The sequence below is a fragment of the Pangasianodon hypophthalmus genome, chromosome 1, assembly GCF_027358585.1.
Source record: "Pangasianodon hypophthalmus isolate fPanHyp1 chromosome 1, fPanHyp1.pri, whole genome shotgun sequence".
In the NCBI taxonomy this organism is placed as follows: domain Eukaryota; kingdom Metazoa; phylum Chordata; class Actinopteri; order Siluriformes; family Pangasiidae; genus Pangasianodon; species Pangasianodon hypophthalmus.
Window position 1 is genome coordinate 9,602,043 of NC_069710.1, and position 14,046 is coordinate 9,616,088.

The following is a 14,046-nucleotide window of genomic DNA, read 5'->3' on the forward strand; positions in this document are numbered from 1 at the left end:
AGCTGTCGTTATAAGGCACGTAACAAATTTAGATATTTAGCTCACTAGGAAAGTTAATCAAATATTTTGATTGCACTGTGATTCAACAGAATTAATCACCAATTCAGAAACCTTTCCTGAACCTTTAGCACTGGCCTTAGTATCACAAATTCATGGCATTACTCAGCATGTGCCTTTTATTATTTTAGACATATTATACTTTCTTAGACAAACCATTTTTCCACCTTTCTCAAGTCTTAAAAAATCTTCTTCAGCCTGACTTTCCATTGCAACTGACTGAAATCGACTCAAGTAAACAATTATTAAAAGATAACAATTTTCCCATTGACTCTTCCAGTTTGTTAAAATGAAGAGGCAGGTGCCCCTAATGCTTGTAGCCTCAATGTCATGTAGATCCCTCTTCCCCACCCAAAAAAATAAATTTAAAAAAAAAAAAAAAAAAAGGGCAAAGACACAAAGACTCCTTCAGGTGAATTTATTGCAGTGTCCAAAATCCAAAAGATTGTGAGAATAAAAACATAAAATTACTTTATAAATAAAGATAAATATTTATGAGCTCACTTTCTTTGTCTATTGTGGCTGACACTCACAACACAGAGGTGCTCACAATGTCACAATCAACCCTCAACTCAACTAATGTGTTCAACTGACGGAGTGGTGAGGTTCTTCATCACACTCAGTAACTGCACTCACAGTAAAAGCATTCTGTTTGAGAAACAACTTTCTAAAGTGATACTATATGTCTCCCAGATGTTGCTGTAGACATAGCATCCTTTATTCAAGGAAAGCTGGTCATTGAGCTATAAAGAGGGGTCTGTTGACAGACTCCAAGCTGAGTGGTCTCAGTTCCAAAATCAATGATTTTACCCGAGCCAACGTGTCTTTCACATTGCAATTTAAAAATTGCTATGTCCTTCAATATCCTAATATGATTTATTATTTTGAATATTTTTGCACTGAAATTTGTTTTTTTTAAATATATATAGTTTATACATATATATTTTATACACATTATTTACAGTGTAGCCTAAAAAAGTATTGGAACTGTAAATGTATGTAGCGTTTACAACTAGTAATTGATGTGAGGTTTGATGCGTTCTTTTCCGTCATCCATCAGCATTTAAATGCACAACCAGCCTAAAAGTAGCAAAGTCCTTAATCAGTTTTTGTTTTAATCAGGGGAAAGACAACTAGTCGACCACTTCTTTTGAATTACTGGTTGACTAGTAAAAATTAGTAATCTGAATATAATTGATTTGTTTTTTTTGTTTGTTTTTTTTTTGGGAAGTGTTTGGCTCTTTTTTGGTAACAGTTTATGTAGTTAAATTTTTTTATAGCTTGATTTTTGGATTGTAGATTTAAAAAAAATCCCTGAAAACAAAGTTAGCACAATTTAACTTTGTTTTTACCTTGATGGGTTAAACAATTATTACATTTATTTCACTACTCAAGCTTATGTTTTCCATTGTCCTCAAATTCTCCTGTAAACCTTTTAATGTAAAATGTTTTAGGTTACATTCTACATATTGCTCTTTGGATACAAGGCTGAGCCTATGTCCAAAACCTACTGAAAAGATCTTGGTTCTGTTTGTTTTCTAAGTTTACTGCTGATTCCTTGACAATGTCTTGCACACAGTATATTTTTAAACTTAAAAATCAAGTTTTATTATATAGTATGCACAAAATATCCTATCATGACAAAACAAAACTAATCTTGTAGTCAGCATTCAGTAACTTGCTAAAACATAAATTGTGAGTAAAGATTATGGTTACGAATCATAGACAACATGGACACAATGTGCTTGAAGAGAGTTAAGTAAAGCAAGTTTTTTTTCCCACCAACAGCTCTCTCATTTGATAACTGATAAATATTAGAAATATGTGTGAAGACTACAGTTTGAATTGTTAGACAAATTCAGCTTACCTAAGTAAGTGATATAAAACTACTTCTGCTCCTGAGCTGTTGGTAGTTCTTGTGTGATGTTTAAGATACATTACATAGAGCTCTCCATAACTATAACAGAATAAAGAGAGAGGGAGAAAAAGACTATGATGAGCACATCATTTTTATTGTTGTGACAGACTATTGTCTCCCACAGCTAATTTATACATTTGCAACAGAGATAAGCATTAGAACATAAGGCAAGAGCATTCATAAATGATCAAAACAAAACCACACAAAATACAGCATGCACTCTACAAGCATAATTCTATCATACTCACATGGTGGCGACTGCAATATCACGTTCTGAAAGTTTGGCTGGTTTGGGAGCCACTGGCAACTCAATCTCAAACTTTGGCATTTTTGACATTGTCCCATTCTAAAAAAATCATTAAAAAAAAATCATACAAACATGCAAAACAATTCAGCATTGATGCATATTACAGAGTTTCCCAGACAGAATAACCCAGTAACTTAAACAATAAACAGCATGAAAGGTGAGTCCTCTGGCACCTCCTGCTCTTAGAAGAGGAAAAAAAAAACAACAAAAAAAACCAATCAGCCTCAGAATTGTTGGCACCCTTGGTCAAGATAGGTAAATGTATAACTTTTTCACAGTTCTAAAAAGAAGTTATTTGAGTTATATTAGACTTCCTGTCAGCTCAAATCAGCTTGGCCACGCTCTCAACAACAAAGCATTTCAGCCTGAAAAACTACTAGATGGGTTTTTTGTTTGTTTTTTTTTCCATTTGTGATGCTTTGTGATTCAGGCTTATACCACAGCTTCTTCGGTTGTTTGTTTTGGGGGGGGTTTCTCCCTTCAGTCTCCTCGTCAGGAGATGAAATGCATGCTCAACTGGTTTAAGCCCTGGTGATTGATTTGGTTTGTCTAAAGGTTTCCATTTTATTTCCCCTAAGGAAGTCCCTTGTTGTGCTGGCAGTGTGTTTTGGGTCATTATCTTGCTGTATGAGTTCCTCCCAAAAAGAGCAAAAAGTGCAGACTTTTAATTTAAGAGAACTTACATACCAATCAGGTGAACAGTGTAGGAACCAACCTATCAGAGAGTTAGCAGAAACATTAGCTGTGGCCAAATCAACTATTTGGTACACTCGTAAAAAGAAAGAACACACTCAGTGAGCTCAGGAACACCAAAAGTCCTGAAAGACCATGAAATAAGAATGCTGCCCTGGAGAAGAAAATCCCCTTCATGGTAGTTGGCTAGAAGAGTATGGAGAAGGGAAGGAACTGCTCATGATCCAAAGCATATCACCTCATCTTATGGCATAGGCAGGTACGGCTGCCAATGGAACTGGTTCCCTTGTATTTACTGATGATATGACTGCTGACAAAATCAGGAGGATGAATTCTGAAGTGTGTAGGGCTAGATTATCTGCTCAGATTCAGCCAAATGCTTCAAAACTTATTTGAAGGCAATTCACAGTGCAGATGGATAATGACCTGAAGCATACTTCGAAAGCAACCCAAGATTTGTTTTAAAGCAAATAAGTACTTCTGCAATGGTGAAGTCAATCACTTGACACGAATTCAATTGAGCATGCATTTCACTTGCTAAAATCAAAACTGAAGGTAAAATGCCCCAAGAACAAGCAGGAACTGAAGACAGCTGCAGTAAAGTCATGGCAGAGCATCACGACTTCTGGCAGTAGTTGACTGCAAGAGATTTACAACCAAGTATTAAAAGAGACAATTTATTTTACGATTATGTTAGTTTGTCCAATTAGAGGGGGTGGGGGCATAAATAAAGTGCTGTAATTCCTACACCATTCACCTGATCTGGATGTAAACACCCTTAAATTAAAGTTAGCACTTTGAGCTCATATTCTTTATTTAATTTAATCTCCAATATACTGTAGTAGACAGCTAACATAACAATAACTTTGTCAATGTCCCAATATGACCTGACTATAAGGGTAACAATAATTCTAGAGGGCACTGTAATTAATAGACAATAAGGCATTGTCTTTACTTATTTACCATCTGTCCCACTTAAAAATCATTTTGTTGAACCATGTCTTTGTTATTGCTCTGATAATGCACACAGCCAACAATGGGCCTCGTTGATCAATCTTTTAGTAATGTTGTGTGCAAATGTTTGCATAAACCAAACTGAATTAAAAATTTCCACCAGATTTACAAAAGTTTCAGAAGCGCTGATTTTCTTTGTACTCACATTTATTTGTTGATGAATACCAATCACCCATTAAGTGCAGAGCATGTTCACGACACAGATGTGTGTTTAGTGACACCCACAAAACTCCACAGAAGGAAACATATAAACACATGCAGAAGCCATGGCAATGCAAGCAAGCATTACTCTCTTACCTGCACATCTACATCTGGAAAATTAAAAACAACATCCACTATTTCTGGCACCTCAGAGCCAAAACATCTCTGACTGCAAAATTTTGTCCATTGATTTGCCAATTTGTTTTTGTTTTTTTTTTTGCTAAACTAAGGATAGCGACATACACTTTAAAATAGCACATACACTTTTATTTTAAATGTGGTTTGTTGGAATGTGACTCCCAGTAACATCTGAAAATACCTGCAGATTTATACATTAGGTGACCCCATGTGGGGTCATGACCCATAGTTTGGTAAACCTTGCTCTTATACCTTCTGGTGCACTAATCGTTCATTGGACATGTACAGGTCGGTAGAATTAGTGCTGGCGTGTTGAACAGCATTAAAAGAAGGGATAGCAAACAAAGCTAATCTATAAGTCAGCTTTCACCCTCCAAAAGTTCTACCGGTCCCTTAATTTCTGTTCCCTCATAAGCAAGATGTGCATCAAATCTTCAGTCAGCTGAGCCAGTTGCTTCCTTTGGGCTATGCACAAACAAGCCACTTTTTTAAATGCCAGTATTTCTTTTGTCTTAATTGAATAACTGACCTTCTTTGTCATAACGTATGGGATTTGTGTTGGATTGCTTTCTTTAAATTTTCTTCATATTTAATATTCCTTTAATTAATGGCATTCATATGACATTACTGTGTTGCACAAAATTTTCACAAAATTGAAATAAGCTATTTAATCCTGACAGTGTAATCCATATATAAAAGTGCAGTAATCCATGCAAATTAGTTAGTCTTCTTGTGTGTAAATTTACACACACTCAGGAGCACAAGTTGGATACAAATGATTTTTCCGGAATTATAGTTTTTCATGAATACCAAATTTCATGTGTAAATGCTCCTACAAACGATTTGCAAAATTATTAAATTCGCATCCAGCCTGATAAACAAGGGCCAATGTTAACGGTCAATGATCTTAAGGTAATAATAATTATTACTTTCACTTATAACAGAGTAATACTTAGAAAACTAAATGTATTAGACGTTTTATACATATTGGTTAAATATACTGGTTAGTTATAGAATTTGTACGTATTGTCTTACGATGCAAAGATGTACTGCCTTATGGCATATTATTTACTCAGACATTGTTTAACAAGATTCTTACTGTAATATTGTAACTAAAAAAGAAAAACATGTAAATAAATTTCAAGGGACTCTTCCATCACAAAGTATACAATACTCACTTTGAAAGCAAACGGCTGCAGAATATTGCCTTGTACAGTCGTGGACAGCACAAGAACTGCAGTCTCTGGGCAGTATATATACCAGTTCACATTAATGCTCTGGCTCTTCAATATCTTCAGTGTTCGCTTTTCAGGCAGCACCTTTTCAGGCAAAACAAATAAAACTACTACCTTATCAAAATAAATGCAGCATGCGAAAAAAAAACATATTAGGATTGCTAAAATAAGATAAATTAGACAAAGATAGTTTTAACATATTCGTTGCTCCAATTTTGTTTGCACCTGAAAATCTAATTGCAATGTAACTGTACCTGGTAAAATTCTATCCCCTGGTCAGTGATGAAAACAATTTCATTCCAGCTGGTCCAACAAAATCCCAGAACACTTGAATTCTTGGTCTATAGATGTAAATAATAAATTTACACATAGCTTGTTTGTTGCTACAACACTCAGCCTGCTATAACACTGTTGTCTCTGAACATACCTTGCATTCATGGGAGAATTCCAAATGGGGAAAATCAGGAATGAAGTTAATGAAATCCTGAAAAACAAGGCTGTGTCATTAGATGTGAGGAGAAAGAAAATGAAAAAGAAAATTTCTGTTGCTGTAACTCTTATGGATTTTGGTACTTACCACTGTTTTTGGTGTTCGCTGAACAGCTAAAATTTTGTTCCCCAATGAAAACTTTATGCACTTTACCTCACCTTTGTCATCCATTCTGTATAGTAAATTGAAATACAGCAAATTTAGTTCAAGAAATGCCAGATGACTAATATTTGCATCTCTCAAACATTTGAATGTGGATTTCTTGAATAAATATTTTTAAAATAGAATTGGAACAGCAAAATATGTTTTAACAGCCCTACTATTCAGTAGATTGTGGTCAAAACATAACATGGCTATTTTAATGCAAGCTTATACAATAAACAATAAAAACAGTGACTGCCAGCAATTAACTGACAGATCAGTTGTATAGTCTACGTGCATTACACATAGAAAAGGAGGGTTTTTTTGTGTTCTGATATTTACTTCAGTCCAACTGATAAAAACACACATAATTCACATTCTGTTGTTTATAATGTAAACTTGTATAATTGTGTAATATAACAACCATCAGCACAAATAAGCACGGTCAGTTCAAATAACTGCAGTCAGATTGCATGCATTTTAAGTAAGGAACAACACACAACAGATTGTGTTCTACAAAAATAATGCCTGCTGGGGAGATTCAATGCGGCACGACCTTCATTCTGAAGCACTTTTTAGATGTTTGCAGAAAGGTCAGTATCATAGATACATCCTTAAATCTTGCTGGAGATTTATAGCTGTACATTAATTGTAGATTTATAGTACAATAGAGGTGTATATATTGGTTCTGATGGTGCTGATCCCTTTATGGACACCAAATAATACTTCTACCCTTAGTTACAAGGTTTAAATTTTAAGAAAACCAATAATTTTACTGTTCATGATTAATATTTTGAAAATTTATAGAAAATTCCCTGTACTGTATACCTCGGTTTTCTTTCAATTCGCCATGTCTAGAATATAACCACCAAATTTCATTTGGAAAGGATTAGACATATATAGGCATGTAAATTACAAAAAAATGATAATAATAATGATATTAATTTTTGTGAAGCATAAAATCTTCATAAAATCAACAATAAAATATTGACAAGTAGATAAAGACCTGGATTTTTGCATGCATTAACTCTTATCCTGTTATTATGTACATGTATATGTGCATCCCAAATTTCATTTGCCAACAGGGCTGGAATCATTATGAAAAAAAAAAAAAGACTGTGTATATGTAAAACAGCAATGTTTATTCACAAATGTACATATAATATAGTACTTAGTACTTAATATGTTAAGTACTAGAGAGACGTTAGCTCAGCATAGTAAGTGAAACCTCACTCACTCAAGTCAATTTATATTTGATGGCTCTGAATGTAATTTTCAAACTTTACATTAATATCTTTAAGGACTTTGCTAATCTTGTACTGATGTCCCTGGCTTCCTGTGGAATCCTAGTCAAGACATGAAAGCCCAGCGGCTACTTGAATGAGGAGTCATGTGACCCATGGATGGATGTAAAGCTTGCTGATGCCTTCTCCAGAGACATATCCTCAGTCTCTACTTCAAAGTCACTTTGTTACACCTTAGTAGTGGATTCCACGGGGTTATTGGCGCCCTTGGAGTAACCTCTTAGACATAATTTCACATCAAGTTTCACAGCTGCCCTTGTTATTTTCACCAAATGATCAGCCAGTTCAACTGAAACAACACAGAGTCCAGCTCTTACAGGTTGTGTTTGTTGAAGGGATCACAACATTTTCTCTGGTATTCTTTAAACTGGTTAAGATAAACCACTCTACGATGAATGCTTATATAATCTTCAGTACCAAGTCAACATAAACCTGTTCTTCTTTTGATTCTTTTCTTTTCTGCATCGTTTGCTGTAAAAGTGTTACGTTTAGTTGTTTCAACCTTACAGGTATGACTTAATTTGTGGCAGTCTGCTACAGTTTTTAAAAGTACACCAATAGAGCAAGGTAAAATGGATGCCACAATGGCCATTAGACAAGATAACTTAAGACAAATGTGCTGTCTTCAAAGGTTTTATAGCAATCCCGAAATCAGATCAATAAACATAAATTAAACTTCTGGACAGCAGATAATTTTACTACTAATTTTAACTGGTCTGTGGAGCATTCTAAAAACTTAGGGGAATTACCATTGCTTCCATATTGATAACATCAACAATATTTTAAGAGATATGGTTATACAGAATTAGAAACATAGGAAGACAATCCTGCTGGTAAATGGCATTTGGGGTGCTAATAATACTAGAACAATTGCTTATGCATGATAAAATTCATCGCTCTAGCACTTTGTCAACACTGAATTTTATGTTTTTTTTTTTTTTTTTATTTTACCAATTTCAGCAATATTGACCTGTGTTTATAACAAAATCTTGTGCTTATTTGATTAGAAACTAGTGGTTTTACCCCGCACATAGCACAATACAAGAAAGAAAATAGGCATAGAGAATTTTCTATAATTTTTCAAAGTACTAGTCACCAATATCTGGTGTCAACAATGGTGGTAGTGAAATGTTTTGGTAAGGTTCTTTGGGTTCACCCTCTTTGTCAGGTGTATGTTTTGTGTGTGCGCACACAAGTTATGTTCTGTTAGTTCAGTCTTTATAAACGTGCATGTACCCATTGGAGTTCTACTTTTGACTGGAACTATTTAAGGTGTTGGTGGCCATTAAGGAGTAATGATGATAAATGATTTGCGACGTTTCCAAATGGGAACAAGAAATAACATTTAGATGATGTGTGTTTTTTTTTTTACATTGTTGAGATTTACATAATTCATTCAAGCTCTCTTTAACCATTTAACAAAATTAAGTTTGAGTAAAATTAACTAAAAAAAGAAAACTGCTAGTTAAATTTACTTACATTTTTATGAGAATAATCGTTTGTGCCATGTAAACCTTTTAAAAACCATGTAAGACTTTGTGTGAGAAAAATATTACTGCAATTTTCTTGAGTAAATCTTACTCCAATATTTTTTTTTTCAGTGTGTAATGGCCCAACAGTTTGCATACCCCAGTTTGCATCTATCTCAGATCACAACCACAGTTCATTTAAATTCTCCTTGACTGACTAGAAAATGTTGTTGCCATTAAGGGAACGGCCCTCTCCTGGCTCTGGTCTAATTTGATAGATAGCTATCAGTTTGTAGATGTGACTTCTCTATGCGTACTAAGGTAAAGCTTGGTGTTCCGCAAGGTTCTGTTTTAGGACCACTGCTCTTTCTTTACATATTTTACCTCTGGGCAAAATAATCCAATATTTATGATTATCTTAATTTGTCCAATTACTTTTGAGCCTGTGAAAATGACTGCTGACAGCTGTAATTGCTAAAGGGTTAATGCAACATATTTGTTAAACCCCTTCAATTAAAGCTGAAAGTCTACACTTCAACTGCATCTTCATTGCTTCATTTCAAATCCGTTGTGGTAGTGTACGGAGGCAAAATTACAAAAATTGTGTCACTGTCCAAATACTTATGGACCTGACTGTATTTTTTGGGGGGGCATAGACGTAAGTCAAAATAACTTTCACTTCTACCTCAGGAAAAAGTCTTTTGTCTTTAATGAAGTTTTGTGTGCATCACCAAATGCAAATCAGTTGTGCCGTGCACTCACCTGGCATTCATGCACATACACACAAGTACGAAGAAAATCAGTTTTTCCAAAACTTTTGTAAATCCAGCAGAAATTTTTTTCGGTTTGGCTTACGCAAACATTTACACAAGTTTACTAAAATATTGATAAATGGGGCCCATTCTGTGGGCACAGACATGAGGTAGAATTTACACTGATTTTAAACTGAAGTTAACCCAGTCGTTGACTGCTAGAGTTTTAAGCCAGGTTAAAAATGTTTTTTTTTTTTTTTTTCATCTTGAGTTAAGCTATATTATACCAGAATGCATAATGTGACTTGCTCACTGATGGTGGATTGTCGGGTTGCAGTGATTGATGCATAAGCAGAACATAATATTCTATCATCACAGATCTATTGTTAGAGAATCTTCATGGTATAATCTGACAGGGAGAACACAGGGAGACAGGGAGAATTCAGACAAGATTTACTGGGATCATCTCATACAGTGTGACAGGTAATATTCTTAAAACACTGCTATAATCGCACATTCTAAAACTGTCTTCGCAAAACTTACAACTGCATGACATCTAATCTAAGAAAGCTGACCTTTGTCTGGCTTCTTTCACCATAATCTCCTCGTGTCATAAAATAGGAAGATTTCCTTACACTTTGGGCCGTTTTCTATTAGAAATTCCAAACTAGTAGGACATCTAGCTCTCATATTGTAACCCTGTATTACATTTTTTTTGTGTGCTTATGAGCACGTAGCAAGATTTCTACTCTTGCTGTCTACTGAGTAAAAGATGTACATTGCCACCTAGTAGACTGAGATCCTTACCTGAAAGCAATTGAGTTCTTGTCTTCTGGGCCCTTGACCACAACCCCAGTGGCACCACCAGATCGCACAGCAAAAACCTATATAGCAGAAATGCCATAGATATTTGATATGGATGCATAGTGGAAATGGCAAATATATTTCATACAATGAATTTTAAACAATGAATGGCACCAATTTTTATCTGTTACTGACAAGTGAGCAAACATAGTTTTAACTGTCAAGCTCCAAATGAAAATATTTGATTGGTTTTGTGCTTCTGTTTAGGCTTTTCCCTCCACCAGGTGTGCCTCCTTTATTATGTTTTTAAATAGTCTAAATACATACTTTTACGAATGTACACATGCACATTTGTACTCTTAACAGTCATTTATACTTACTGTGTTTCCATTTTGTCTGTTTTTCTTTATATTTATATATTATATGCTATAAGTACAACAGAAAAACATTTACCCTATCCTAAGGCTTTGAATCCCAGTGATGCCACAGCCAATTGTAACCAGGAGTCTTTGGATGGGAAGGATGTCATACTCTCTCTCCCTTATCAATCACAACAGCACTGGTCAATCATAGCTGACTGTGAGCTCATGTATGCAGAAGGGAGCACATAGCGCTTTCCTCCGAGTACATTAGGCCACCCTGTTATGCAGCATGAGCAGCAGTTTAAAAAGATGCGACTGGGTGGCTTCACATGTCTCGGTGGAATGCCCTCCCAGATTGGTAGCTGTCGTATGAAAGGGGAGATCTCTTGCCTAGCCTAGAAGGCCCAGCAGTGCCTCCACTTCCTGTGGATGCTGAAGAGAGCTAACGCTCCCTCTTATCCTCACCACCTTCTACAGAAGAACAACAGAGAGCAACCTGACCAGTTGTCTCACCGTGTGGTACGGGAACTGCAGTCTCTGAATGCAGGACCCTACAGCGGATTGTGAGAAGAGCTGAAAAGATCATTGGTGTCTCTTTACCCACCTGCAATGTCTCTTACAACAACCGCTACATCTGCAAAGCCTCCAGTATTGCGAACGACCCCTTTCACCCATCTCATGGACTCTTCACCCTCCTGCCATCTGGCAGAAGGTACAGGAGCATCCATGCAAACACCAGCAGACTCTGCAACAGTTTCTTCCCTGAGGCAGTCAGATTATTCAACACCCTGCTGCCTCCCAACACTTACCTGGGCTAGTCAAACACCTAACCCAACATGACTCAAAAACACTGCACACCTGAATTTTATAAAGCTGCATCTGACACGTTTTAATTATGAAACTCATTTGGGTGTTAATATTGCTGCTGTTACACTACTCAACAGGTTACAGTCAATGTCCTGTGTATTTATTGTACTGTGCATATTGCTCTGTGTATTTTTTTTGTCCTACACTCTTTATGTAGTCTTGCACACTTGCACCATAGTCCTGGGGAAGCATCATCTTGTTCCAATGTATACAAGCTATATTAGAGGAATGACAATAAAAATCCACTTGACCTAACTGGTGGGTAGGAATAGACTAAATTAGGGAGAAAATCAGGGAAGAAGAGGGGGGAACATGTATGATTATCAGTGATGGGCACCCCCCATATCAGTTAGCAACCCCACCCCCTGTGTCAAGCTACAGGTCACTCCAGGTACCTGATGAGATGCAGACTCTACCTGTTTCTACCCTCCGGACCTGCTTGGCACACCCGGATGCTCTACTTATGCTTGGAGCTTCTTTCACCTTAGAATCACTCGCTGCTGCTGTGAATGGCACTACATGGCCTAAAGATTGCTGTGGATGGTACCACATGGATAGCCTAAAGATTGGTGTGAGACTGCTGTGGATGGCCCTGTATGGATTGCCTAAAGATTGCTGTGGATGGTTTCACTTGGACAGCCTAAAGATGCACTTCTGAAAACAGTTTTCGCCCATGTCTCATTTACTACTCAGTGCATAATTCACTTGGACATGAGTGGGGCTGTCTATGGGACTCGGCTCCCAACATTCACCTATAACAGCCTGATCTTTCACGACACTTCACTAATCACAGGCATGTGTTCGTCATCCTGACGCCACACACCGAGAAACAAGGATCGTTTTTTTCCCCAGTTTCTTTACAACTATAGGTGCAAATTCAGCAAATCAAAATGCATTGTGTTTGTTAGGCAGATTTTTACATAACCCGAATAATCATTACCCTGTAATTGGGTATTTCTGTAATATCAACTAAAATGTACTGCAAAATAGTGTACTGAATCCTTGACAACTCTGTTACGTTATACACACAACACAAGGATGTTGACTTGCGTTCGTCAAAGTTGCGACTGCTAGCTAACATAACTAGCTGGCTAGCGATGGCTAGACTTAAAGATAATCATAATACACTAAGAAATTAGTTAAAGTTAGAAGAGTTGCAACTCTTTTCGTAGAGCATGTTAAACTAGCCTGTGGTTAACGTTTTATCTGAATTTGAATTCATCAGTGAATTTAGCGACCTAGCCGTGTCTGAAAACACATACCTGTTTATTAGCCTCGTCGAAAAATACGTTGTTGACACTCGATGCATTTTCAAACTGGACAGGGTTTTCGCTTAACTCTAAATAATAACCCTTACTCATCGCTCACAATACGTTACAGCTTCTGATAGTATAAAAATGACAAGTTATTTAGGTGCGCTCTGACACAGCGCACGAACTACAAATATCACGTGACCACATCACATGAACGCTACCTTTTCCTGAAAGCGAAAATCTATGCGTTTTCGTCGATCCACTACCGCGACCGTTTTGCACCGCGCATGCGCACTACTGTTGCGCATGCGTACATTTTATTTTGCTTAACGACTGTCCCTGACTTTCCTAAACGTAGGACGGAGAAGGCTTATTAATATTTATGAAAGAAGGGCTATCTGATTGGTCGGTACATGTCACACGAATAGTAACGAGCCTTCCCCTGCCATTTTGGAAATCCGCTTACCGCACGGCGGATGTTTGTCATGTCACATCATTACAGCCTCTTTACATATAGCATTAATTACTGCTTTAACTTTGTTTCTTATAAGATATTAATGTGGTACAGCACAAGGAATATTGTAAACAATGCAACTCCAATAATACATATGTAACAGACATTACTTAAAGAATTGTCTGATCTTTTTCTGACATAAATTCACCTAACCACTATTTTTTATGGATGTGCAACAAACAGTGATGGGAGGGATAGTGTAGATTAACAGATTAATAAGGGGTTTAAAAGGGATTAATACAACCCTTTAAAGTATAGTATTAGGAATAGCATCGCAATTACCACAGCAAATTCTCTTTTAGTAACTGGAATTTTTTACTGACTTAAAAACTATTTTAATAAAACTACATATAAATTATAAAATACAAATACAAAACACCCTCAGCCCAATCATAGTCAAGTGTTTTGAGAGGCTATATAGCGCTTTTAACAATGGACATTGTCACAAAGAAGCTTTACAGAAATAAATACATTCAAATTAAATTAAATCAAAATAAATTGTAAATATGTGAATTTATCACTAATGA

The 14,046-nt window shown here is 36.2% G+C and overlaps 1 protein-coding gene across 2 annotated transcripts in view; it reads right to left on the reverse strand.

Moving 5' to 3' along the window:
• rmc1 (regulator of MON1-CCZ1) overlaps positions 1-13,290 on the reverse strand; it is a 39,615-nt gene extending 26,325 nt beyond the window's left edge. The window contains exons 1-8 of one of the 2 annotated variants that reach the window (XM_026947163.3): positions 13,015-13,289; positions 10,527-10,603; positions 6,141-6,225; positions 5,991-6,047; positions 5,818-5,904; positions 5,507-5,647; positions 2,224-2,321; positions 1,925-2,014 (exon numbers count right to left, since the gene is read on the reverse strand). In XM_026947163.3, coding sequence (XP_026802964.2) covers positions 1,925-2,014; positions 2,224-2,321; positions 5,507-5,647; positions 5,818-5,904; positions 5,991-6,047; positions 6,141-6,225; positions 10,527-10,603; positions 13,015-13,113 — 734 coding nt within the window. In that variant the 5' untranslated portion in view covers positions 13,114-13,289. Of the gene's footprint in view, positions 1-1,924; positions 2,015-2,223; positions 2,322-5,506; positions 5,648-5,817; positions 5,905-5,990; positions 6,048-6,140; positions 6,226-10,526; positions 10,604-13,014 lie in introns of both variants that reach the window. The other variant, XM_053241731.1, reaches the window with a different exon arrangement.
• Positions 13,291-14,046: the final 756 nt, after the last annotated feature.